Source organism: Siniperca chuatsi, linkage group LG11, assembly GCF_020085105.1.
Source record: "Siniperca chuatsi isolate FFG_IHB_CAS linkage group LG11, ASM2008510v1, whole genome shotgun sequence".
Taxonomy (NCBI): domain Eukaryota; kingdom Metazoa; phylum Chordata; class Actinopteri; order Centrarchiformes; family Sinipercidae; genus Siniperca; species Siniperca chuatsi.
The window spans coordinates 22,357,940-22,385,625 of record NC_058052.1 but is presented as its reverse complement, the minus strand read 5'-3'; the positions used below and the strand labels follow the sequence as shown (position 1 = coordinate 22,385,625).

Here is a 27,686-nt window from a genome sequence, read left to right as displayed (position 1 = left end):
TCATTAGATTTTTTCTAAATGATAAACATAATCGTTTCATGGAGCAGAAAGGTAATGGTGAAATCATTGTTGGTGTTGTTGTTTTTCCACAACACATGTTTCAGAGTTGGTGCTCATCCCATGACATTTACTGGGAATGTGTTGATGGTTTGGTTTTCACTCAACTTAGGTGACTCTCACTGAGGTGAAAAGCAAAGTCTGAACAAACAGAAAAAACTTGATGTTTAAATGTCCAATTAATTTATTTCACATCATAGATTCCAAAAATACATGTAAAGTGAAATCATCTAAATATTTACACCTATGAATTTTGGTAAGTGCTCATAAAAATGCAAACAATAAAACATCCATTCAAACCGTCCAAACTGAGCCTTTCAAAACGAAAAAAAAAACATACACTAAAGTTATTATATTCAAATTTAATAAAAAGAGACTCGTGGTAGTCAAGAGGGAGAGTCGTTTATCCATTTATATTTATACATTTTGTCTTTTGTTCATCGTAAACATGGGGAAAACATGCAGGAAATAAAGGACATTCCTCTCTCCAATCAAGTCCTTTAAATACTCAAAGTTTCAGATTTTGAATGGAACAGAACTCCTAGGATTTATTAGCAATTTAAATGTACTGTGCTATGCTAACACTAAGCTCTACTATTGAATGGCCTGTACACTATCTAGTGAAATGCTTTTAAGTCTCTTTGATTTGTAGAAATGTTTACTGCAAGCTGGAGCCAAACTTCTGGCATTAATTTTTGATCTGTAGTACATCTTTATAAAGATTATGAAACTTCCTTTAAGAAGTACACCAAGTTTTGTGGTCATTGGTAATTTTACCTGTACAGTATAGTCATCAATGACCAATGACACCTTAATTACTCTATGCTGAGTGATGTAAAGCCACAAAATACTCTAGTGTGTTCTGTAGTTTTAACAGCTAACAAGTAAATGATTTTATCTTGTTCCCCATCAGATGAATAAGTTGGACACACTGAAACCCAGTCACCATGTGGCCACTGAATTTACTAGACATCCAGTTGAAATGAACCTTCTCATGGGACTATTTAAAGGGGCACTCCACTGATTTTCCATATATTTAAGTGTAAGAAAGTAACCCTGATGATGTCACTAGGGATCATCTCAGTTTGGGCTTGGAGACTTCATAAACGAAAGACTGCATGACAAACTGTACAAACTATGGGCGTGGAGTTTGAAAGACATGGGAGTTTGCCATGTGGGGTCTAATGAAAGATGCTATTGAGATGCATTATGGGAAGTGTATTATTAGTATTAGTATTAGTATTATTTTTTCAGCTGGACTCATCTTACTGTAGGGAATAAAAATGAGGATATTTTGGATGTTTCTCACAACTTTATTGAAGTGCAATACTAAATCACTGGAGTACACCTTTTTTTTTATTTGATAGGGACAGTAGAGAGAGACAGGAAAGGCAGGGGAGAGAGGGGATGACTTGCAGCAAAGGGCCAGGGCCGACTGCAATAAGGTTGTTCGTGCTCTATCAAGTGAGCTACAGGGGCGCCCCTGGACTACTCCTTTAACGTGTAATTTGACCAGCTGGAGCCAAAGTTTGCCAGTAATTAACAAAACAGACTTGTAAATATCTGAACCTTTACTTTAATTCAAAGGCCGATTCACACAAATTACTAAAGAACATTTTCTCACTTACCCACTGTGGTATCTAACCAAGCATATAGTTTTGGTTTTATTTGCTCGGGTTTTGAGATATCCCTCTTGAAAAAACAAATACAGTAGACGTGAATGAGATAGAATTTGTGGTGGTCACAGCATTGGAAGCTTACCTTTGTAAAATTCAGCAACGTTAGTAGTAAGAAAATATGTTTTTTTTTGTAATTCTCTTATTTGGTGAAATAATACAGTAAGTAATGTATTTGGATGTCCTCATAAACCTATCCTAAAATAGCATAATGTTGTACCTGCTTCTAAATATTTAATTTAATTAAATTTGTGGTTTAATTTGATATTTACACTCATCCATCTTCCTCATACCATATTTATTTCTGACAAACAAATTTGAACTTGAACAGGTTAATTTCACTTTCATCTATTCTGACTAAACTGCTGCCTTTCTGATTAAGAAAAAAGTAAATTGTGGGCTAATAATGTGCAGGCCTACCTCACTAACCAGACCAAGTAACATTTATCAATAACCTGCTTGTTTTCCACTCATTCATTAGTTTGATGTTTTGGCACTTTGGTGCAAATTATCATGAAAATGAAAAGCACAAAAATAGAAAAGGTCATTAGTCCAATGACAGGTGTAGTTGTTTTCTTCTCTTTTTGGTCTTCGGGTTGGTGTTTTGTTTTATTAGGATCTCTTCCATCGGAGGGCAGAGAAAATGGCATGGAGGAAGTAGAGAAGAGTGGCCAGAAAGGACATTACCTGAAAACACACACACACACACACACACACACACACAGACAGACAGATGGGTGATTGTCACCTTGAGGTAGAAAGACGGAGGTGTTACAAATCTTTAGTGCCACGAGACTGGTATAGTAATAGCTAGGATCTGTACGTGTTTGTGTGTGTGTGTGTGTGTGTGTGTGTGTGGGTGTGTGTGTAGGTGCGTGTGTGTGTGTGTGTGTGTGTGTTTGACATACCACTGCAGCAATGTCCAGTTGGTAGATTTTGGTAGATAATTTACTTGTAATCAAAATGATGGTGTACGCCAGATCCACCGACGCACTGAGGTAGAAAATCACCGCCACAAAATGATAACCCACATCCTGCAGTAGGAGAGATGGGGGAGGAGGGAGAGTCAGTGAGGGAGAAGGGAGGGAAAGGGAAGATTGGAAAGAGGGAATGAGAAGCAATCAAAGGAGGAGAGGAAGAAAATCAAAAAGAAATGAAAGAAAGGGGGAGGACAAGATGAGAGGTCAGAAATATAGTACTTAGAAAAAAGAGGAAGGAAGGAAAGCAGAGACAGTGGTGGATGAAGGAGACATAAGAGGGAGAAAGGGGTTTAGCGAAAGGTCAGTTAATTACATTATCTATCTATCTATCTATCTATCTATCTATCTATCTATCTATCTATCTATCTATCTATCTATCTATCTATCTATCTATCTATCTATCTATCTATCAACATGCCCAAAAGTATGTGGAAGCCCCTGCATGCTGTCGCAATTTTAACGTTACCATATACAATTATATTTTAGATTGTGTGAACTGTGTGCTTCCAACTTTGTGGCAACAGTTTAGGGAAGGCCCGTCATATCTATCTATCTATCTATCTATCTATCTATCTATCTATCTATCTATCTATCTATCTATCTATCTATCCACCGTTAACCGTTTATCCAAATTAGCCAATCAGCAAGTGGTGGGCGTGTCTAACCAGGGAGGGCCAGATGCTGCTCTGATTGGCTCCGCAGAGGAAGATGAGGAACCAGAGTGTCGTCATTATGAAGCAGAAGACGGACACGAACATCACCCAGCCCAGAGGGTTTTCCGGAAAGACACGAGTCGATGCCACCAGGGTCCACACCAAACCTCCAAACACCTGCAGGGTCACACAGAGGAGGGAGGGGGGTGAGAGAGGTGAGGGAAAAGAGAATGAGACAGGGAGACAGAGAGAGAGACAAGGATTTGAAATGTAGCTTTTTGTTAGCAAGTGTAAAGTCACAAAAAATAAATTAGAATAACTGGTCAGCATTCATCATGTACTCGCATGGATCCAGTTCATAGACTGTATAAAAAGATGGACGACCACTTCCTCCCACTGTACAAAAATTGAGCCAAAATATCCCGGATACGGGGCTGTAAGGGTGCTGCAGTGCCCCCTACTGGAAAAGGGGTTGAGCTGCAGACACGCACAGCACTCTCTGCCACTCTCTGAAGAAGTTTTGAGAAATAATTAACATTACTGAATAATTACCTCCTAAACCCCTAAGCATAATAGAACTGGAGCACCCAGCTCTAGGTAAAGCGTTTAGTTTATTATGCATTTCCGCCAAGCAGTTTAACATTATAATTAAACAGTAATATCACAATGATGCATGATATGTTCTTGTCCACTGTACGCAATGGGGCCTGGAAGGCTAGTTACAAGACTGGCACACTCTTTGTGTGTGTGTGCCTGTAAATGATCCAATGTAATATAATTGTGCTCTGGCAGCCAGCCACCAGGGGGCGATCAAGATGTTTTGTCTTCATTTTTGGGGAACTGTCATGTCGTCCATCTTTATTTAAAGTATATTATCCAGTCCCTATAATAACTAAACCCATCTTTCCTCAATACAGGATATTTAGGCACAACAAGTCTTGGATGGTCAAAATGCAAATAATGCTCTCAGTGTACAACAAGCCAAAAACAAAATGATGACACCAGTGAAATATTGTGATTTTACTGGCCACAAGCTATTATCAGTTAAAATATTAGAGAGCAATGATACACAATGAGCAGTTAGATTACTGGACGTGCATGTTATTACTTTGTCATCATCATTCAGAGTTTTTCAACTTGTCTAAACTATCTATCATATTAGGAACTTGCTAGCAGACGCTATGAGAGCGGTGAGAATGAATCAAAACAGTAAAGTTGTGGGCCGGACAGCTAAACAACGAGCTGAAACTTACTATGAAGCTCCATAAAGCTGAGGGGAGCTGTTGATTCAGGTGATAATTCTCTGAAGGTTCATTACTACAAGTGACCCCTTTCACACTGTTTTCACATTGTCAATACAAGTCGACAGCATCATTTCACTAGACCCCTGGTGACTCGAAAATGCCACACCTACAGTTTGTAAAACATTTTCTGTTAGAAATGTGTAATCTCCAAGCCCATTGGCTATGTTTCAGACTTTAGAAAGCTCCTCCAGTGCTTCATGTGGAGTGGCTCATAAAAATAAGGGTTGGGCCTAAGGACTGCCCTTCGAAAAAACACACATGCACGCACGCACACACACAAACACACAGTGTTGCTGCTCTTGGGTGTATTTTCACACTCTCTCTCCTCCTTTGACAAACATTCTGCTTGAAAGAGTCTTTGGCATTTAGATGGAGCATGAACCGCCAGCATTTGTTCCCTGATAAGAGGCACTTTGAAATGCTTTACAGTAGATACTGTGTACAGGAAAACTATTTTCCTTTTATTGTCCTTTTTATTGTGCAATAAGTCTTTCTCTTTGTGTTGTGACAGTCCTTTTTCGTGAAAGACATTTTGACATGTCACAGCAGGAAAAGCACGGGTGTAAATTCCATTTAGTTGCCTCAGTCTCCTGGTATTGTGAATGCTAGCTTGCTGTCATGCTGTCTTGGCTTACAAAGACACTTGACTATAACAGAGCCATTGCAAATGCTATTAGTAACACCTGTGCTTTTCATATTATGACAAGTGGAAATGTCTGCTGTGAAAAAGGCCTATTGTGTTCTAGCTTCGATTTTCTCGAGTTGGGCAGTTAAGGGCTACACACAGGTCCCACAGGTGTTTCTACAGCTCAATCAATCAGCATTAAACCCGCAAGTATCAGGTGTGCAGGAGTGGAGCTGGAGCAAACACTTGCAGGGGGGGCACATTTGGATCCAAATAAGCAGCTTGGCTCTCTAGAGAGGAAATTTCCCACAACTGCAGCAACAAATAAACCCCTCTGCTTCTCAGGTGAGGGATTAACACATGTAGAGAACATAACTACCCTCATGGCTTTCTGGGAGAAGAAAAGGTATGGAAGACATACATGGTTGTTGTGTGTGAACTTTAAAATACTGTCATGGTTTTAAGTTGAATTTGATATATTATGTGGGATAAATGTCTCTATGAGCAAAACATGCAATACATTAACAAACCATTCAGCAATGGTTCATTCAGTCACACCTATAATAGTCTGACTGTTATAGGTACTCTTAAACTTAAATTTAGTGTTGTTTCTTTGTCAATAAAAAAACATTTAGTCAATTTAACTAAAGTGAAACTAAGATTTGAGTGAGAAAATGCTGGTTAAAGGGTAAATCTAGCCATAAAGACATTCATATCCAACCATCATTTTGGATGCAGTGAAACCAGTTTTCACTCAGCTGTGTAAACACAGTGAATTCAAAGGACAGTCTATTCATAAACTAGCTGCATTTTTTAGCTCAGCAACCAAAATTCAATCTGACCACATTTAAAGAATGTGCCACGCCCTGAATTAAACAATACACCTGCAGTTAGTTCAAATATCTCTACATAGATTCATTTAATCCCACAAACCCACTTTCACCTCAAATGTCCCCTCTAAGAAGCTTTGATGTTAGAAATAAATTTTTTCCTCTCTGTATGACAATATCACTTGTTCCAACACCAAACTGAAGCTATATGATGCTCGACTGACTGATTTATTTATTTTTTCAAAACAAGAAGATTTTCATGCTAAGGTGGATGTGTTTTTATGTATTTTATTTTGGAAACTTTGCAGTCTTGATTAGAATTATAAAATGAAGTTCTGTGGGTTTAAACAAAGTTTGTCCACATTACATGAAGCGTAAAATGGTTGACTCACTGGTAGAGAAAACTCTCCTTTTCATATGATCAACATACTATGTAATGTTAAAAGCTATGCTACAGTTGGCTGATCTTACTTTGAAATGTGCATGTTTTAGCATAACAACATTACATTTGTCAAGCCATTTTTTTGTAATCAAGTTTGGGGAAAATATGCTTTCAACTCAATAAGTAATAAATGATCTGTTCTGGTTTACCCACAGTTTGAAAGGTGTTATCCACAAAACACCCCACTGTTATATTTAAGTGACTTTTGAATTAGTAAATGTGTAGTATTTTTACCACGCCCTCAAAAAATTTCACAAACAAAACTGTGGTTAAGTGGCTCTTAAATGGCTGCCTGTAAAAGGCAAGTTGCCTACATTCTGTCATTTTATAACGGCAGGTCATATTGGTGAGATCACATTAAGTGATCAAACCGTTCAAATGTAACTGTTTCAGGCTGTCAGTGTTTCTATGTGGTCCTCTTATGTGCATGACTTTCACTTTAAATTCAAAGCTTTGATAGGAGAAAGCCACATTAAATTAAAAAGTAAATTACACGATAGGGTTCAAGCACAGCGCGTTGAGAAAGTGAGATAGAGTTGAGAAAAACGCCTGAAGCAACAGTTCATTCCTATGAAAACGCTGTATTACTTAATACAAACATTACGCTATCACATGTAGTGGTATCAGCAAATATTGCATAAGCTTTATCTCAACTGACTATCTATCTGACTTATCTATCTCCATACCAGAGGAACATTATCCATTCACATCCGTTCCATTCCAGGTAAAAGGGAATTGCAGCCCACTAAATTTCCATTGAAAATCTACTTTTTAAGTATCATATACTCTCTGCCAGGTGGCTCTGAAATGTTTGCAGCTTGTTCCCATCGCAGAGGACGGCAGCTTTAGTCAGCTTGGATTCACAGCAGTTGATGGCTGTTGCTTCATGTGTTCAAAACAATCCTTGCATCGCCAATAAATAGCTAAAAATGCTATTTTTGGTGGAGCTATGTGGAGAAACTGAGTATTTGGAATATATATGGATCAATGATAGATTAGTATATTATGCTGCTGCTGGAGTGGTTTGTTTTTATGGCCATTTTGATACATTTTGAAAAACATTTTGTCTTACTGTGGGTTGCTATTGGAATTCATTGTAACTGTTGTGAATTCAAGCTGACCCCACCCAGGAGCTAGCTTTTCAGAGCCCCTTTCATGCCTACGAGGGGTAAGCATTTTATAGTCGAGATATATTTTTAGTGAAGTATTCCTTTTTTAAAAAGTTGAACCCAACCTACAGTAACTCGTATGATCTCAGCTTATTTTTAAATGTTTGTTTGAAATTATTGCCAACTCAAAGAACACAATATGTATGCATTGTCCCATTATTAGTCTAGTTCATTTCATTCATTAATGTAGCACACTTATACATTTCACACAGATGGAAAATGTGGTTTCTGTGTGAAGGGTCACATCAGTAAAGAGTATGGTCTCTGAGTATAGTTTCGACTGTCTTTGCATGCTCTAAAAACACAAAAAAGACCAAAAACATAAACTGTTTTCCATTCTTGACCTTATTTTAACTGCTGAATTAATTTTCACAAAATGCCACTTCTTGTGTTGTGTGATTGCTAAAAGCAGAGGGCTTGGTAGAGCAATGCCACATTTTTATCAATGTCATCTTGCTGGTTTCTCCTTCTGAACTTTCTTTGTTTTGAAATTGATCCATCATTCAGTTTCATTCCAGGAAAGCGACACTGAATATTAGCCCAGAAAAGCTGCCAACCATATTTTCATATCCGTGATGGTTTAGATTTACAGTAGAAAATATTAGCAGTACATTTCCAAACAATAGCAGCTGATTGTTTCGTGAAAAGGTGCACTGGCCAGCTGCCAGAAAAAAGACCCAAGCCAGCAAGTAAACCATGTGAGTTGATGGTTGGTTTAGATTTACACCTCTCTCTGCAACTAAAGCTGTTTTTCCACCTGTGTCACACAGATTTTAAACTCCATTTCCCTGTACAGAGGTTCGTTCTTTCTTGATTTCTTGATAAGTGAATTAAGTTCCCAAATTAGCTTGTGAAAAGCTGATGGCTACTATTGCGAAATTATTGAAACCATAAAAGTTAAACACTTAATTGTAGTTTAAATGACTATAGACAACCTTTAGAGTGCTATTCCAAGCTGCTGTAAATAGCAAAATGAAAAACATTATTTAATATCTGTAAAAAGATCCTGTCAGGAAAGAATGGCTCTAGATTTGTCTTTGTAGAGCATTGTCACACTGTTGCAAATTGTTACATTGCCACAAAGGTGATATTTTTTCCACTTGTTACATTGTTGAAAATAACACACGTTACAGAACTTGACTGCCACCATAGCTCTATAGATGTTGACTACTCACTGTTAAAAAAAATATATAATAATTACAGTAAAACTATGGCATCACAGACTTAGACTAAAAGAATACTTTTAACCTGCAGCTAAAAAACAACTACAATGTATAAATGTTGTGTGGATTTTTCACTTGAAATTTGGCTTTTTGTTGCCAAAACCTGTTGTTAATGGATATGAAGTTTTTCACCCAAAACAATTTGCCCTATGGGAACAACTGTCAGTATAAACTCAACTGGTTGCCAAGCTTTCTGAGTGACATGACTTGTTTTAACAGGCGAGGCTCCAACCTCCTCATTAACCAGTTTCAGCAGCTTAAAATTGTATACTTTTGGCCCAGACCAACCCTATCAACGCCTCTAATCTTCACTTGGTTTGCTGATCCCTGTGCTCTGATCCACTCCACTGATCAAACACTGATGCCTGCTGACCAACATAACAAGACAAGACCGACAGATTCCTATCTGCATGGAGACTCGGCTCAATGACGTGGAAGAAGATCGAAATTCAAGGAAACAAGATCATAATCTAACTGATGCTGACACAAGTGAATAAGGAATAATAGAGAAGAATAATAGAGAAGAAGCAAACAGGCAGATACAATCTTAAGATCTTAGTCTACGACTCACTTGGGTGAGCAGAGTAAAGAGAGCAGGAGAATAAAAGTGACTAAAATGATGTTTCAAACAGGAACGAGGGGAAAACCCAAGGGGAAAGAGAAACCCCAAAAAATAGCAAAATGACAATGAACAGATTTAAAAAAAAAAAAAAAAAAAAAAAAAAAAAAAAAACTTACAAACTCAGGGATGAAGAAAATGTCAGGAATGGAGGTGAAGATCCTGCCACCTGTGGGCAGAACATCAACCAAGGCGGTGGAAGCCATAGTCCAAAACACTGTGTGTGTGTGTGTGTGAGTCTGATTTCCTCTAGAATGAGATGTGTAACCTGTTTTAATCTTCTTTTTAAAGGCAGTTTTTCTCTCCTCCCTCTAAATCTCATCCTCTCCACCTACCCATCCATTGCTGTGGTGGAAACTACCAGTTAGACAGGTGCTCTGTGTGTGTGTGTGTTCTTATGTTTATAGTGTATGTGTGTGTTCTATAAATGGCAACAACACATTTACATGCACACAAAAAAGTGATTGTGAAGCAACTAATGCAGCACCACATTGAACAGCAATCTGTATTTAGCCCATTGAGCTCCAAATAATCCTAAACAAGACTCAGTAGTTTTTTCTCAACAAGTGTTTTGGATGGTGTTTGGTACGGTGGCGACGCTGGCGCTTTCTTTCAAGATTCAGGAAGGGATCGTGGGAGCTGAGAAAATTGCCTCTTAATACATACACGCTGTAACAGAGCTGGATATGGCATAGCAAGTACATTTTCCAAACAAATCTGCTGGTTGGATGGTTGAATATTTAGCCCTTTTCAGACATGGAATATGTTACATTTCTGGCTTTAGGTGTCTTTTACGTTAGTGTTCCTTACGGCTTTATTCAGACACGACAAGGCATTTTATAGAAAGAGCCAAGTGCTCACACAATATTTGGCATCTTGTGTGCGAGTGGTGAGTTGAAAAGTAATGACATGAAGCCCATGAAAAGAGACTTTTCTCATCAGTTTGCCTCTCGTTTAATTCCTATTTGCTCACATGCTTTATGTAAAGTGTTTTGCTGGATAATCATTTATTCATCCATGCAGCTGACGTGAATGAATGTTGTACAAGGTTTTTTAACCTCCTTCTTTTTCTTCCCTAACAACATAAAATCGACTCATTCGAAGGGTTTCATTCTTTAAACAGAATTTTCTTTTCTTTGAGCATAGCAGATGGTAAGTGAGCAATTCATTACCATGATCTTACTGTAATAAGGTGAATATTTAATTTCCCTGTGTATTGAAGCTTGTGCTCCTGCAGCTTTTACATTAATCCATCTCCATTTAATTCATCCTTGCGCCGTGTTGAATGTGTTATGGAAGTGTTATAAGGTCCAACCTAGCAAGATTGCTGTTTTACGCAAAAATGACGAGAAACTTATTTAGACATGACATGACAAACCAACATATCAAACTGCCATCACATATGCATGTCTGAAAGGGGCTTTGAAGTCCCACATTCAACACAAAGCTATATGGCTGACATTTTAACTCCTTATCAGCTAAATGGGAGCCTGAGTTTATGTTCATTTGAGTCTGTATTTGTATGGGAACCCACTGAACTCTATTCCTGCTAAGTAAGGCTAAAATAAATGGTTTGGTTTGTTAATGTAGAGTGCACACGCGGGGTGAGCAAGAAAGAATGAGAGATCACGACACCCAGAGGAAGATGGGAAAGGTCAAACAGGTACACGCATGTAGATAAAGTAGTTTGAAGTTAAACAAGAGAGCAAGCAATGAGCAAACCGAGAAAAAGAGAGGTTGGGAGTGGCTGGGATTTAATTTATCAACTGTTACGCTGTAGTTTTCCACCTGAAATTACCCAACCAGCAGAGACTGCAGGAAGTTACTGGAACTGCCTGCACCAAATTTATTCTGGTCAAGTCAACAATAATAAATATGCAACATCCAGTTAGACTTTCAAAATAAAGCTGTCTGAGAAACATTTCAGGTGATGGTCACAGGTTGGGTTTAGGCACTAAAACTACTTGGTTATGATCAGGAAAGATCATGGTTTGAGTTAAAATAAATACTTCCCTACAATCAACATTGACTAATTTGGTTAGATTTAGGCACCAAAACTACTTGGTTTGGGTTAGAATATTTATCAATGTTGACTATTGGTTTCACATGAGAATCAAACCCTGGTTTCCTGTGTGAAAGTTTTATGTTTGACACATCCACCCACCCTGACCTCCTCCCTGCATGGATTTCGTCACTCTATATACTATGTTCGTCCTTACTAGGTTTGTAAGTTGTGCTAAGTGTGACCAAAAAAATGGAAAATCCGTGTCCATGTAAACCAATCTATAGATTAAATTTCGTGACTATTTCAGGAACTGCTGTGAGACTGTGTTGCATGCACATAACCCCCTGTAAAATTACAAATTTTCATTTTTGCACTTTAAACTAATTAAACAAACAAGTTATCAAGCTTTAGAAGTGCTGGGAGGTGTATTTTGTTCATAGCCAGGCTAACCATGTCCTTCTGTTTCCAGTCTTTGTGCTAAGCTAACCAGCTGCTCGTGGTAGCTTCATATTTACCATACAGACATAAGAGTGACTATTCCTTTTAAGATAAAACTAATATTGCGTTTTATTTATTGTTTGTTGGAGATTATGTCAAATGTCAATCAACTGTGAGTCACAGTATGTCAGTTATGAGTTAGATTGTGCTTTTGTCTCTGAATGTGTCACCCATTCAACCTGCCAAACACAGCGTGATGGTTTCCAGGCTGAGGGATTAAAGCTCGGCACAATATACAAAACCTATTGTGTAGGACGGCTCTAAGTCTTTTTATTTCTGTCTCAAACAATATCAGTCAGTCTGCCGTATTGTCAAAAAATAAACACATTTGGAATTTTTATCTCTGTTGCTAAACGCTCATCACAAAGGTGTTTCTGAGATCACCTGTCAGTCAGACTGTGTAGGTTCTGCTGTGAAGTCTTTTTCTTTAGAATTTTCTGTATATGAGATTTGAGTTTCTGTGGCTTTTACTTCTCATGCTAATCACATAAATCAAGTCAGTAGGGTGTTAAGAAAGAGCTGCTGTACACTTTCTTATGAAATGTATCTTGTGATTTGTGCTAATGACACACTTAGCTAACTAGCCTTTTTTAAAGGTACTGCATAATTTTAATACTGTACAGTGAGTCATTCTGTAGGAGTAGCTTTCATGTTGTCCAAATGGGGGTTTGTCTCTTTCAGAGAGAGAAACTTGCTTTTCCTGCAGATGCTGACACACCCTGGGTCAACCTGTTCATCTGTTAGCCGCTGCTAAGGATTGGAGACCCTCCTCTGTTGCTACAAAGCTAAAGGTCAGTGACAGCAAGAAGTCTAAAGTCTTGTGATGAAGTGATCCAGTCAACTTGACATGACTGAAGAGAGATTTCCAGAACCTTAAGTTAGTTCAGGCATGAAATTATTAGATTCTATAATAGTCTGCAAGGACCTAGCACGTCTGCCAGTAGTTAAATGATCACACCCACCAATATAACCTCAAGGGCTTTTTAAATGTGGTTTGCTCTTATGACGCAGTATTCATTTGTCTTGAGGTAATCTTCACCAATTACCACTCGTTTTACAAGTTCTAAAGAAAATAAACACCCAGGAAGTGTCATTTGTAATTAACTACAGCAGATGTCACATATTCCTCCAACATCATCATTCAAAGCTTCTTTAGCTTAATGCTTGACTGGAGTTAACAAAACCTCTATATCTATTTTATGTTCACCAGCTAGTTGTTAACTTTGTCTGACTGCAATTTGGTGGTGGGCAGGTAGCATACGGTGGGTTTTCTGAGCTTTTTCACTGAAAACAGCTGCCTGATGCGGCTGAAAACAATTACTAATGAGAGCGGTTAGAGTAAAGTTGCGGGCCGTAAAACCAAAATAATGAGCTGAAAGACACTATAATACACCGTAGAGCTGAGGGAAACTGCAGTTGGGTAATAATTCTCTGTGGGCTTGTCACTTCAAGCAACCCTTTTCACATTTTACATAGTTGTTTGATCCATTGTTAATATAAAAATACTGATAAGAGCAGCTTTCAACTGAAAGCCTTTTGCACTGTAATATGGTATGGGCGAGTACATTTTCTATGCCCCTTCATAAAATTATGCTTTTAATCGCAACCTGTTCAAATCCTTGCACCCCATCGGCCACTCTATTTTAGAAATCGGAGCTTCTTAAATTCTATATCAATGTTTTACAACTGCTTTATATACAATTCAAGAGGGGGAATCTTCCAGATCATTCAGTCCTCATTTTTACACTAATTCAGATTCACTCCCACCAACCAGACAGTCATCCAATCTTCATCTTCCCAAACATCTCACAGAAAGAGGTCAATTTTCAGTTCATATTCTATGACAATTCATAGAGCTTGTAATTCATCCATGGGATGTTTAATTTAGGTTATCTTCTCATATAATGAAATATGACACTATCTCAGGCTTGTCTTAACCCACCAGACTTACACAGAAACAGGGTTACATTCGCCAGGCAGCCAACAAGTTGTTTGGCCAGTATTGAGAGACACACCTTGGACCTGCTCCTCCACTATGGATCTGGTTACAGGCCATAACCCTCCACACACACACACACTTCTATGGGAACCCCTACCAGCTCTATCAAAATACAATGGCAATTAGTCAGTATAGTTATGTACACACTGTAACACACATGCACAAACAATGATAAAGAATGCATTGTGTTTTGTATCCTGAATGACAAAACCACTTTTTTTTTTTTTTTTTTTTTTTTTTTAACCACAAAAAAAGAAAATGGGGAAAAAAATGTAATATCTCAGGACCTCATTCCACTGCGCTGTGAACTCTGACTTTGAGATGAGCAGGGCGGCATGATGGTCGGACAAACTGCACTTCAACTTGAGGAACCAGGTTCAAGCCCTTTTGTTCGCAAGCGTCTGCTCTGCTGAATTCCAGATAGATCCAGGGGATCTGCTCTGTAGCTGAACCTGACCTCCCAGGAGGATGACAAACACAAATGCTAATTCTGAACCGATGGAGATCGACTTTAGAGTGTCTTTAAAGCTGCACTAAAAATATTTGACCTGTATTATATTTTTTGCTTAGTACTTCTATTCCTGTGTGCACTGACGTGATAATGAGCTGCTGTAACAAAAGATTTTCCCCTCTGGGATCAATAAAGTATATTTAAATTAACAATGTATTAAATGACATGCAATGTGAAAGGGGTCACTTGTAGAGGTGTAGCCACAGAGAAATATCACCAACTCTACAGTTCACCTCACCACTACAGAGCGTTTTCGTGTCTTTCAGCTTATTGTTTTGGTTTTATGGCCGCCAACTGGGTAGCAGGCAGCTGTTTTCAGAGTCTTAAAAGGAAGCATCAGTTGCTGATTTTGATCAGCAACACTATCAGCGCCTTTGTCATATGTTTTATGTAGTACTGTATCAATGTATCGATAAAGCCTTATCTGCTGTTCAATTTCTTGTCAGAATTTGGTTTAAAAAAATTATTGCATCTTTTGTTTTAATTTAAGATCATAGAAAATTATGTCACGCTTATTGCTATTGTTTTAGTGTTTCAAGACTTAGCTGAAAACTGTAACTATAGAATAATAATCAGAACTAAATAATCTTTTAGGTGTGATGAGAAACGAAGAAGAAAGCAAAGCACAGTAGGTGGACAATGCTTTAATCAACAGACAACAAACAAATCAATTCCATGGTTCTGTGTCAACATGTTTCTATGTGATTAAAACAACAGTGACATAATTCTACTGGCAACTTCTGTCCTGCCTGAGTCGCTCAGAGTTTTTATCCCTTTTGTTTATTGCTGCCTTTAGATATTCTATTACTATCACACTAATGGTTACCTAGTTTTTTCAAAACTACACTCTCTGGTTACCACGGGCACCATCACCATGGCAACAGTGCTGGAATGTGGAAATACAGGGTATGCATTATTCACAAGCTAACACTGTACCAAAGAAAGGCCCAATGTGTTTGTGCACACTTAGGAAGACGGGATATGGAGATCTTTTTAGGGGCATTTTAGTCAGTCCTCAGTTACGCAAGAGGCCGTTTGACAGTTAGAGGTTAATTTTAGGGTGATGGTAAGAAACTTTGGCAATGAATGCTGTCAGTGGGTCCACATATGTGGTAGAACGGGTCATCCACCAATCGGAAGGTCGGCAGTTTGATCAAAGTGACCTTGGGCAAGACAATGAACCCCAAATTGCTCCCGAGGGCTGTGCCTTCAGTGTGTGTGAATGATTAGTTAGTTTCTTTGGACTGATGGCAGTTAGCCTATCTGCAGACTGGAATAGGGGAAAACAACTAGCCTGGGTCTACCTGAAACCTGCCCACCAGCACCTCTACTCACTAATTAACATGTTATTTCAGTTTTGTTTAATCCGTATCAAAACCAAAACAGTAAAAGCGAGAAGTTGCGGAATGAAGGATTAAGTAACCTGCATGCCTTTTCAAAGATTTTGGTTGTTTGATTCTAATTTCTATGAATGTAATGCTAACAGACACGACGTATATCACAAATGTTGTCATTGTTATTTCATCCTAATAATAAATGTTACCTTATGTGAAACCACAACTGATGGATAGTGTGAGCCTGTGTGCGTACAGACTGATCCAACCACTCACTGCTCTTGTTCTTTTATACCAGGCTAAAAAAAAGATGACAGCAAACTAATTATTGACTGAACACAGCTCTTATGTCCTGTAACTCTACACTACACACACACACACAAAGACACACACATACATGACTAATGTTGAACTAATGGGTGGAGATGAATGGAGCAGCTCAGTGACCTTTCAGATGACAGTGTTGAAAAAAGAGCTTGGTACATGAAAACAAGTCTGTAACAAATAAACAACAATTTTAATAATGTTTATTAAAAAATACAACACAATTTGGCAATAAATAGCAGTATCAAAATATGTTAATAATGTCACTATTGGCTCTATTATTACAGAAATCTGTTTTGGTCTCATAAAGGTTTCCTCCCTTATTACTGTAACCTGTTTTAGTTACTGTACTTTAAGAAGAGCAGAGTGAACTCCATGATTCGATTAAAGAGGGATCTTTGATAAGAGAATAATGTTAGCAGTGTCCACATTTGCTTAACATTTTATTTCACACCTTCGCAATTAACAGGCTCAATAGCCATAATCAGTATCTCATGTAATCACAAGGTAAACAAAGATGTAATTGTGTAAGTGCTGTATGTTATGTATGTGTTAGTATTTCTCAAAAATGAGACCACTTAATTTTCTGTTACAATGCAGAGTAGAGGCAAGGAGTCTGTTGGCGGTTATGGTCTCCCACATTTACTTAAAGGATAAATCTATATTATTGCTGTTGTCAAAAAAACCCAACAAAAGGCCAAAACTAAGTATTCATCCAGTACTGTATCCAAAGCCTGATATAATTCATTCCTCTGTGCCATAGACCTCCATTGTTGTCCAAAAATTGTCCAGATTTAAAAAACATCTGTGAGCCACACTGTTGCACTCGGTGACATGTTCCTTCATTACAATAAACACGGGTACTGTAGTTTATTCTTTAGTCAATCCCACATACAGGGTCCTGCTGCTGTAAACTAGAACACCAAATGTGTATTAATCCACAGCTGAAAATAGTCCCCAACAAATACAGTATTTACTCCTATTTGAGTAATGTTTGCTAACAACCCAGTGTCTAGATATTTTGGAAAATTTTTAAAATTCAATGGGCAACAATGGGCTTTGTGATTGAGAAATGGACTAAAACATTTTTGTTTTTTGTCTTTTCATGGGTATTATTGACAATAACAAAATATAGAATATCACCAGACTTATCCTTTAAGTTTACATTTATTTTTAAATGTTCCAAAATGTATTTACGGCACATTTAAGGTGTTAATCTTTTTAATAAACCAAACTTATGTCTACAATACACTTACATTTTTTACATTAAAAAAACATAATCAACTTCAAATTGTACCTTCCCTCTGAGTGATGTAATGTTACTGTTACCGTGCCACACGGAGGAGGTCAAAGGTCAACTCTGTGACATCAAAGGCAAGATGCTGATGCATGGGGTCGACAAAGACCTCTGGGCCTCCAGATTGGCCGGTGGTGTGCTGGGTGTGTTTGAGAGAATCCAGGGTGGCGTAGATGACTCTGGCCCGCTGCTCCTCTGAGGGCGGGTCCGCCCAGCGATGACAGGGCAGTGAGGGCGAGTGGAGGAGGAAATAGACGGATGACATGTAGACTTTAACAAATTCCTGTTTTACATAGAACAAGTTTCTCTGCAAAACACACAAGGAAGAAGGAACAGTCCGCTGTGACAATATGTACTGGATGCACACACAAACATGTTTGAACTTCTAGGTAGAGCAAAGCCACCAGGTTGATCATACAGCACCCTCTACAGGTCTGCACTGGTATTACACACACACACACACGTTTTTCACTATCCCTGTGGAGGACAGTCACTCACATAATGCTTTCTCTAGCTCCTTACCTTAACCTAATTGTAACCTGTACCCTAAAACCAAGTCTTAACCCTCAAAAAGCAGTCTCTACCCATGGGGACCTCAATTTCTGCTCCCACAGTGACACAAGTCCCCATGGGTTGTGGCTTTCAGGTTCCCATCGTGGAATAAGAACATTGGGATATAAGGCATTCAGGTTAACATCGGGATACAAGAACATTAAAACATACACACACCTTTTGCGCTCTGCTCATGTTGGTTTCAGCATCCAGCCAGGCACTCTGAAAGAAAACACCAGTTACATTTATTTTAAATTTTGCACAATTATTGAGTGATGTTTTGTAAATCCAATCATATAAAAGCAGTGATGTATTAGGGATGTTCTTGCTATTAAACAGATGAGATGGGTCACACTGCTTAAGGAGCTCTTAACCCTAGAAGAATTTCTAAGTCTAGTCTAGACGCTGTTTCAAAAGTTTCTTAATTCTGCCAAGGATGAGTTTCTAGAGGAAATGCAGAATACTTTTTGGTATCAGTAATGGTGAATACATTTTTGGTGTTTAAAATATCAAAACAAAAAAATGACCTTTCAACAGGTATAATTCAACAGTAAAACCCATACTGATCAAAACGCACTGGATATTATGAGCTGATACAGCAAAAAATTACAGAATTATATATAATTATATATTTCTGTGATCTTGCAATTAATCCCATTTGAAAGACCATGATGCACTCCCTACTGACCCTGAGAGCATCCAGCACGTCTGGCTGGTCCAACAGCACAGGGAAGGTAGAAAGAATAGGACTACATATCAGATCTGAAACAGAGACATTTTTTATTTAAACCGAGTTATTTCTAAGAACTATGAATATCTGCAATTTGGATAAGAGGCATTGTAGGTGTATATTACCTGCATTCTGCATGGTAGGCCTGTCCATCAGTAGTGTGTCAGCTAGCAGCTGCCTGTGTAAAGCCAGCAGGTGGACGCAGCTCAGACAGTGCAGCAGAGTGTCTGGAAGGAGACTGAAGAGGAAAACACACTTGTCACTAACGTATAAAGTATAGTGCATATGCACACACATGTATTTGGCTGAGGTGAGCCATGAATTCAGTAACAATAAATCAGCACTAGATTTATTTGGAGACCCAAATAAATATAGTGATTTGTTACTGAATTAAATCACATAATCCATCACGTGTTCAAGCTCTGTGCTAGTTTTTTCTTGCTGATCCTCCCACCTGAGTTGCGTTCTGGTCCGGCTGTTGGCTGATTTCAACTTTACGATCAGTTTTGGCTGCCGCCTGGCCTGAAGCATCTGCTGGAAAACACCAGCTGGAGCTGAGAGGAGAGGAAGAGGAGAGGAGAGGAGACATTTTACATCCTATTGTAAAGTTTACAAAACTTTTTTATGTGCTGAGAAAGTTTCAAATCTGCTCATTATCTCATTCCAACAAATACTAAAAAAAGACCCATTAAATTTAATTTGTGTCGTGTGCTTTCATTTAAGCACTTTGTTACACATCTGATTGTTGAATCGTTCTGTGAAGAAACTTCCTGACTGGACTTTCTGACTGCTGCTTCTTACATCCTCTAGTGACTGATGCCTCCACCGCAACATCCTTCTCGTAAGGAGTGCCACCGTTCACTGGCAGCTCATAGGTCCTACACAGGTTAGATTAGATTAGATTTTAAAGTATTAAGGGCAGAATTATTGAAGTCCATCCCTATTTTATACACATCGCTCATGCAGTCATACAGTTATCCATTCATTCTTTCAAACTGAACATGTATATAGAAAAGAATGGATGACTGAAAATAAGAATGTGAGTTTGTGTGATTTCATATTTATGTGTATTTTTGTGTTGATCTAACTATGTGTATGTCTATTTACAGTATAAGACTGTGTTTGTGTGTATGAATATGTATATATTGAGAGTATCTATGCAGCTGTACATGTACAAAATGGTGTCTTTGGCATTTTTATGGCTATAATACTATGTGTGCTGTATGCACTGATATTTTTGTATGTGTTTGGGTGTGTGTGTTTGTATGTTTGTACCTGTTGGGGAGTGGATTTCCAGTGTCATCGGTCAGTTTGAGGAAAGCCCAGCCACAGCTCAGGTCTCCTCTCTCACCTGTGGACTAAGACACACACAGAAGATCAGACACAGCTACTTCCTAAAAACTCTCTGTTTTATTAGGAATTGTACACTTTTTTTGTCTTCCATGACAACAGAAAAGGTCTCAACGGTGGTTTTCCATTTTCTGTGTGATTCTATGTGTCTTATCTGCACTGACGTAATCTCATCACTATCACATGTGTGTGTTTGTCCTTACGTTCCGTATAAAAGTGACTCCCAGTTCAAAGAGGATGCCGAGGTCAGGAGATGCAGAGTTGCAGCGTAGGAAACATTCTCCATCTAGCAGGGTGGGTAAGATACCTGTCATCTGGAGCAAACAGATTTATGTTCAGCCTTAAGCATAAGTTGAATATTAAGGTTTTGTTTTGAGCTTTTCAGATGCCAACTCTGGCAAATTCTAGCATTCCATCTCAGTAACGACCATCAGAGTTTGAGTGCAAGAAGAAAAACATTCATAATGCTGTAAACATACCCTTGGAGAGAAGCTCCAGGTCTTGGGGCTCTTGAAGTTGTACGTTGCCCTCACTGTGTGGATGTTACTCAACACCTGAAACACAAGTACAGCTCATTTAAAAGAAGTCTGGAATAGAAAAAGAGAGTGAAAAGTAAGAAAGTCTAGTCTGAATAAAAATGTTATAATTTCATATTTGTGTCATAAATGAAAAAGATATGGCATGCGACAGTTGAATAAGCTAACAAACCAAAAGGGACTCATACACGACGTTTGCTAACAAATCAATGAGAGAAATGTGTATACAACTATACATCTAATGCTGGTGGTTTGCGAAGGGATTTTGTAGGCTAATTTTAGCTAATAATTAATAAATCAACAGTATTTATTAAATTCTTTTCACACTGCAGAGACTTGAGATGGGTATCGAAGTATAGTATGGCAAAAAGCTTAATATACAACAGAAATACCCCACCTGAGTTCCATCAAAGGCACAGAGGCGGATGTGTCTGCTGAGCACCTGAACTCCAACCCCAGGAGTAGGAATCATCCTGCAGCTCCATAAAGTGAAACAAACACAAGACCTGACCTGCCGAGCACGGACCTACAAGACAGAACAGGAGACTGACAAGTTGACAAAAATATGAACTGTTTTTGTCAAGAAAGCACGTTCATGACTCGATGCGTTGCAGTTTGAGAAATCTGAAAACATCATCTTTATTCATTATTATGCACCAGATACACTGAATAACACACACACACACACACACACAGAGGGACTGTCTCACCCTGCCAGTGTCTGGGTCCAGGAAGAGGTCACTAAAGGAGAGTTGTGATTGGCTGAGCTCAGGCTGAATATAGTGACTTCCTCTGTATGTTACACCTAGAAAAAAAAACACAAAGTTACTGCTTTGCCTTTTAATCATAAAGGTATTTCTTAGTTAAAGAAGTAATTGTACTAATAGTGACTGGCACCACTGGTAGTTGTTTTCACCCAAATGGTCTCTTCTACCTCTGCTTCTCCCTGCATGACTGTTGCTCTTTGATTGGTTTTAAAAACAAATATATAGTAATATCACTAATATAGCTAATGAAATGCAACACGCATGGGGTTGAGAAAATACCAGAATCGCTGTAAAATAGAATTCAATCCATAAAGGCACTATTTGTTGCAGGGACAGTGCACTTAGCATTGGATTTGATTCTAATGTAAAGTGTTCTTGTTATTTTTCAAACGCCTAGACATTACCAAAGCAAACATTTCAGTCAACAAAAATGCTAAACATCTTCTGGTTCCAGCTGCTCAAATTTGAAGATTTGCTTCTGTCCTTTGTCATCTATGATTTTTAGATTTTAACTGTTGGTCGGACAAAACAAGTGATATGAAGACGTCACTTAGACTCTGGGACTCTCTGTGTGTGCTTGTTAGAGAATGTATAATGACCTTCCTCCACCAGCAGTTTATTGAGAGTTGATGGTCTGAATCCTGAAGGTATAGCTCCCATGGCAGAGAGCACATCTGTTGCATCAATCTGTAATAGACACACACAGTGAAAACCACAAATTGTATATACAATTACAATTTGTAGTTTTAATATTTGTTGATAGTAAAATTAACAGTAGCATCAGTTCCAGTAGCAGTAGTTTGTAGAATTTGTAGATATTTACCTCAGTCAACGCCTTTCTGACAGTACACCAGTTGGAATGTGAAGTGCCGCTGTTGAAGAACAGAGGAATTATATTGATTGATAATTAATGAGTGTTAGTCACGTAGATAGAGCTGTCTCTGATCCCATTTTAGTAGCCAGAACACCTGACAACACTCAATCTACAAAAAGTAGCTTAAAATGTAGAACCTCTGTTTCTCTCTGTCATCAGTCAGTTCTTCACCATCTTGCTCTTCCTTCTCCTCCTCATTTTCATCATCGTCGTCCTTTTCATCGCCGCTGTCATCTTCGTCATCTTCATCATCTTCATCATCATCATCAACACCAGAGCCAATCTGAAAATTGAGCGGTTTTAACTGCCAAAGATTCCACATTTCACCAGTTTACAGTTACACACTACGGTTACTTACATTTCAAAATTGCGTTTAGTGTGGAGAAAATAGAGGAGACAACAAATACCACAGGAACTACAGTAGCAGACTTGTTACTGAAAGGTTGTTGGTTCAAATATGGAAAAATGCTGCAAAAGCTTAAAGCATCTACATATACACCATAGTAAGTTGTATTTACATGTCCACAATCACATTTTATAATAAGTTGTACTAAAGCTCTTTAGCTGAAAGCTTTTTTAAATCAACAGTAATAGTCAAACTGTTGGACACTTGTGACGCAGATGTGTAGCAGGTTGCGTACCTTCAGGTAGGTTTTTGGAACCACTCCTCTGTTGCCTTTAGTGTCCTGAGCCAGCCACCATCCATCTGCTGTCGTCCTGATAATCCTCAATACCTGCCCCCTCTGAAAACAGCAGGGAAACAAACAAGTCGTGTAAATTCACATTATTCATGCATTACTAATAAAAAGTGTGTAGTTGACAAGCTTGTCTGGAATACTTGAGTTCACACTGTTTCCCTGTCAGCCTTTCTTTAACTTTCATTGTACCTGCAGGACTGTGGACATTGCTGATGAAAGAAAAAAAAACAGGAAAAACTAAAGCAGTCTCCAGTGGTGTAAGGTAGCTAAGTACATTTACTCAAGTACTTACTTAAGTACAATTTTGAGGTATTTGTACTTGAGTATTTCTGTTGTATGCAACTTTATACTTCTACTCCACTATATCTCAGATGGAAATATTGTACTTTTAACTCCACTGAATTTACGTTATAACTTCCGTTACTAGTTACTTTTCAGATTAATAATACAAAACATAATCAACACTTTGATGTATTATTATAGGTTGATAGGAAGGTTGATAACCCAGCAGTATATAAAGTAATTATAATTAGCTCCACCTTTACCAGCTGCAACATTAATGATGTACACATTAATGCATCATTAATTAGAATGACTTCTTTTACTTTTGGTACTTTAAGTACATCTTGATGCTAATAATTCTGTAATTTCACTTAAGTAAAATGTTTAACTTACTTGTAACAGAGTATTTCTACACTGTGGTATTGCTACTTTTACTTATGTAAAATATCTTCTTCCACCGCTGGTCTTCTCACTGAATACTTTGTAAGCACTGTCTTTTTAAGTCATATCAACACACTTAAAGTGTTTTTTTCTTTTCTGACTATATTCCTCGGTTTCTAGTAGAGAAGCTTTAAAAAGGTTTATTAGAAATCATGGTAAGAAGACATTTTGATAGAAACAGGGAACCAGAAAAATGCATCAGCTCCTAAACCTTTAGATTTCCTCCTCACCTTCAGTATTCAGGTACATGAAGCATTTAAAAAAGAGGTCACTCTAAGAGCCTGGGCCTGGGTTTGAGCGGAGGGTTTAAAACTCAAAATACTTGACCTGAAAGTGTAATTTGTCACACAGGTAAATTTCACTGTACCTACTGTGTAATTGTGAAAAATGCAAGAAAGCATGAGGAAAGTGGGAGAGGAGGTTGTTGGAGAGCCTGACAAAAAAAAAGTTCACTTGCCAAAACGTTTTTTTTTCCACCTGCGTTGCTGACATGTAGTCTGTCTGTGCTTTATCGCTGTTTCTGAAACAGGAAGTACTTCACCTGAACAGACAGATCTCCCTCCTGTTCTCCTTTGAAATCACTGAGGACTGTGTAGATGTGAGGGTCTGACAGAGAGGTCGGTTTCGCAGTTCGCTTTTCATCTTCATCACTGTCAACATCATCATCGTTACTGTCTTCGTCATCATCATCATCCTCACTATCTTGCTTTGACACATCCCTGTGGATCAAAACATGGTAATGTGAAAAGATATTTTAAAATTTTGGATGTGATGTCAACCTAAAAAAACACTGAGCTTCAAGGTTTTAATGCACTGGATGTGACAAATTTAAATCAATGCTTTGAAAATGATGTTTCTGTGCAACTGCTTTAATATCTATCTATCATATCCTTTTTTTCCTATTTGCAGTGAAAACACAGGTCACTGACCCTGCAGCAGTACTGGGTCCTGGTGGTGAAAGCTCCAGAGAGAGGGTGTTTACACGCTCCAAGATGTTCTGCAGTCGTCTCTCCTCTTCCTGCTTCCGCTCATCATAGCTCCCCACCGGAGCCAGCTCATCCGCCTCGAAAATTAAGCAACAAATTATGACGTCAATTTAACTAGTTTAAGAACAGAAAAATTTACCATAAAGTAAGTTTAGACAGATGTTATTGGGACATTATTGAGCAATCCGATATTGGCCAGTCAGTGATATCTGACTTTCTTTAAAAAATTTACTTTATCTATAATTGAATCAATAATGTACAGTACTGCATTAAATTCGTTACATACTAAGATTTCCCTGTCATTGAACAGATCACCTAGCTGCTAACCATAAAACAAAATCATTAGTCTGGCTTACAATAAGTAATAGGTGTCCCGTGATAATTGAAATGCTGCCTCAGAGATTTTTTCAGTCAGAAAATATTAGTATAATATTAAATAAATAATGAAAATAATGAAAATTTTCAGGATACAAATAACTGATATAGGTCAAGCAATAGCATTGGTTTCTTGCAATTTTGGTCATCTAGGAGCTGAACTGAATAATTGTACAACTCCCCTTATTACAAATAAGATATTTAATAATAAAATAATATTTCACAAGTTTATTGACAGTACATCACTAACCTTGGTCAGTTTCTTCAGCGTCCTTAGTGTCTTCTCTGTCGACATCTGCAGTTCTTGACATCTGTTTGGAATTGGACATTTAGACTAAAATCAAACCTCAAAGCATTACTTGTAAGACGATTAAAATAAACTAAATCATAACGGGATGAAAAAAGGAATAGGTATAACAGCAGAGTAAAGCCATGTCCCTTCAATAGTTTCAGTGCTTGTCTGGATGAGAGTCCTAGTCTTAAATGGAGTTACAGTGAGTAAGACTACTTTAGGAAGCACTGCTGTGGCTCTGTCAGAGCTGTTTACCTCCGAAATGCCTCTTCAGTGGATCCATCCTGACTCTGCACATCCTTCACCAGACTGTCAACCTTGATTAGAAGAGCAAAGATGTTGATACTAATGTGCAGTCAAGGTTGAATTGCACCTGTATGTTTTACAGTTTATATACTTTGTGTTTAATGATACACTTCTGTTACACACATGGCTCAAATCTGTTCTTTATTCTGAATGTTTTCCTTGGCAACAAAAGGCATATGAGCCTGTCCTTTGAATGCATTGTGTTGTGTGAAAAAAATGTTCAAACTCGACAGAGATCCTATGCTGCTGGCCAACCTTCATTTAAAATCTTGCCTTTTAATGTTCCCTACTTCTTGACTCACCACTTCATTAAACAAGTCATTAGGCCCTTCTCTTAGTGTATTCTAGAAATGTCGGTATTCACTTCCTTAACAAAAAAAAAACACTTACTTGTAGGACATTCTCAACGTTTGCCTTTGTTTACGTTGCTTACTGAAATAAACGTGTGGGAATAAAAGGCTAACCAAATGGGGAAAAAATGTTACTGAAAAGTGGCCAACGACGACCAAACGGACATGTATGTTAGCACAAAGCATAAATAAAATTGGGCAAGACGTATGCTCCAAATACGGAGCTGCTATAGCTCAAGCCTTAGGATCACTTTAGTTGGAAAGTGGTCGGTTAGTGGTACCGCTGCAAAAACCTGTCTATTCAGTAACTTACTGTGTGTCTGACGTTCAATTCCAAACTGTTTGCTCAGCCGCGGTGGAGTTTAGCATTAAACATCACCACGAGAACCAGACAAGCAAGCGCCATTCTGTAACAAACCTGTTTTTTTATTTCGTCCACTTCTCTCTGGACAAGTTGCAATGGTCCTTTTCTTTTTGGTGGCATTTATACGCTGTTTTATGGGGCATAATACATGTGTTAGCAGATCACCTAGCTAGCTAGCTAGCTAGCTGACGCTACATTTCCACTGGTCGCTAGGCAACCGGGTTGTTGTTCTTCTTCTTCTTCTTCTTCTTCTTCTTCTTCTTCTTCTTCTTCTTCTTCTTCTTCTTCTTCTTCTTCTTCTTCTTCTTCTTCTTCTTCTTCTTCTTCTTCGAATAGCGTTGGTGTACTGCCACCTGCTACGCTGGAGTGTGGACCAGAGTTACCTATTTTCATTAGGACTGGGAGAAAAAAAATCTCTTCGGTCCGTGTGCGTTTTGATAGTTTGTTTTTTCGTTTGAACCAAAAAGCGAAGAATGTTTGGGTTTTTTTTTTAAAAAACAAAGCAAATTCAAATAACCGTCCAATTTAGGTTTTTGCAAATTCCTTTTTTCATTTTCCGTTTTGAAGAACTACGTTAAGAAAGCACGTGACCCGGAAGTGAAAGTAAACATATCGTTCCAGGCGTCTGCTAAAGGCTAAAGCTAGCTGATGCAAACCGGCGCCACGAAATAGACAGGCCCAGGACGAGAGTGACTCTCGTACACACCGAACTGAGAAAGGCTTTTATTTCCCTGTTGATGGATGGTTTGTTTAAATATCACAACACAAATCTCCATTATAAAATTAACAGAAACCTGTGTTTATCTGCCTTGTCCTTGAATATTGTATACGACTTTAACATGGATAGCACAGCTATCTGTCAGATCTTTCTTCTCCCTATACACTCCACTGGAGTGTGTGACTAATAATAGACAACAAACACTTCCATTATGTAACACAAGTGAAGAGAATCCATACAAATTTAAACAATTTATTCAACATATATAGCACATTCAATGCCATTAATAAACATCATATGAATTAAATCATGCCCCGGCCCAGGTTTATTAATTTTTCTTCTAACTTTACCCTGACCACTATCCTCTTAGCTTTTATTTTGATACATTTACTTTTCTTATTTCTTTAAAAGGAAAAATGAAAAAGGGAATTTGCAAAAAACAAAATTTGACCAGTATTTGAATTTGGTTTTGTCGTTTTTCGTTTTTGAATTCAGACAACAAAAACCGGAAAAAGGGAC

The 27,686-nt window shown here is 38.1% G+C and overlaps 2 protein-coding genes and 1 long non-coding RNA gene across 4 annotated transcripts; 1 reads left to right on the top strand and 2 right to left on the bottom strand.

Annotated features, from left to right (window-relative positions):
• Positions 1-223: 223 nt before the first annotated feature.
• On the bottom strand, positions 224-9,960 carry LOC122884093 (myelin and lymphocyte protein-like). The gene is made up of 4 exons (XM_044213491.1): positions 9,698-9,960; positions 3,379-3,543; positions 2,642-2,767; positions 224-2,420 (listed from the first exon to the last, which is right to left on the bottom strand). Exons 1-4 carry the CDS (start codon positions 9,782-9,784, stop codon positions 2,346-2,348), a joined length of 453 nt encoding a protein of 150 aa, XP_044069426.1. The 5' UTR covers positions 9,785-9,960; the 3' UTR covers positions 224-2,345.
• A 2,808-nt stretch (positions 9,961-12,768) lies between these two features.
• Positions 12,769-16,923, top strand: LOC122884094. Its single transcript, XR_006379801.1, has 2 exons — positions 12,769-12,872; positions 14,336-16,923. It is a non-coding gene; the product is annotated as an uncharacterized LOC122884094 (long non-coding RNA).
• nphp1 (nephronophthisis 1) lies at positions 16,436-27,122 on the bottom strand. 2 transcript variants are annotated; one of them, XM_044213487.1, is made up of 20 exons: positions 26,504-27,109; positions 25,685-25,746; positions 25,388-25,448; positions 24,706-24,839; positions 24,318-24,495; positions 22,997-23,098; positions 22,493-22,638; positions 22,305-22,353; positions 22,081-22,168; positions 21,425-21,519; positions 21,112-21,240; positions 20,658-20,732; positions 20,382-20,492; positions 20,104-20,186; positions 19,630-19,706; positions 19,283-19,382; positions 18,954-19,066; positions 18,787-18,860; positions 18,276-18,320; positions 16,436-17,853 (listed from the first exon to the last, which is right to left on the bottom strand). In XM_044213487.1, the coding sequence occupies exons 1-20, from the start codon at positions 26,567-26,569 to the stop codon at positions 17,575-17,577; spliced, it is 2,067 nt and encodes a 688-aa protein (XP_044069422.1). In that variant the 5' UTR covers positions 26,570-27,109; the 3' UTR covers positions 16,436-17,574. The 2 variants fall into 2 exon arrangements, 1 of the variants encoding a protein (XP_044069422.1); XR_006379800.1 differs by lacking the exon at positions 16,436-17,853 and having other exon boundaries at positions 19,563-19,706; positions 26,504-27,122.
• Between the last annotated feature and the right edge of the window lie 564 nt (positions 27,123-27,686).

What these genes read in the sequence shown, in the direction of transcription:
- LOC122884093 (XM_044213491.1), bottom strand. Translation starts at nt 9,784, where the DNA reads ATGGCTTCCACCGCCTTGGTTGATGTTCTGCCCACAGGTGGCAGGATC. An exon ending in TTTTCTTCATCCCTGAGTTT is followed by an intron (nt 3,544 to 9,697) that starts GTAAGTTTTTTT and finishes GTGACCCTGCAG; the next exon opens with GTGTTTGGAGGTTTGGTGTG. An exon ending in GCAGCATCTGGCCCTCCCTG is followed by an intron (nt 2,768 to 3,378) that starts GTTAGACACGCC and finishes CTCCTACTGCAG; the next exon opens with GATGTGGGTTATCATTTTGT.
- nphp1 (XM_044213487.1), bottom strand. Translation starts at nt 26,569, where the DNA reads ATGCCACCAAAAAGAAAAGGACCATTGCAACTTGTCCAGAGAGAAGTG. An exon ending in GGACCCAGTACTGCTGCAGG is followed by an intron (nt 24,496 to 24,705) that starts GTCAGTGACCTG and finishes TTTGATCCACAG; the next exon opens with GGATGTGTCAAAGCAAGATA. An exon ending in TGGACCCAGACACTGGCAGG is followed by an intron (nt 21,241 to 21,424) that starts GTGAGACAGTCC and finishes TCTGTCTTGTAG; the next exon opens with GTCCGTGCTCGGCAGGTCAG.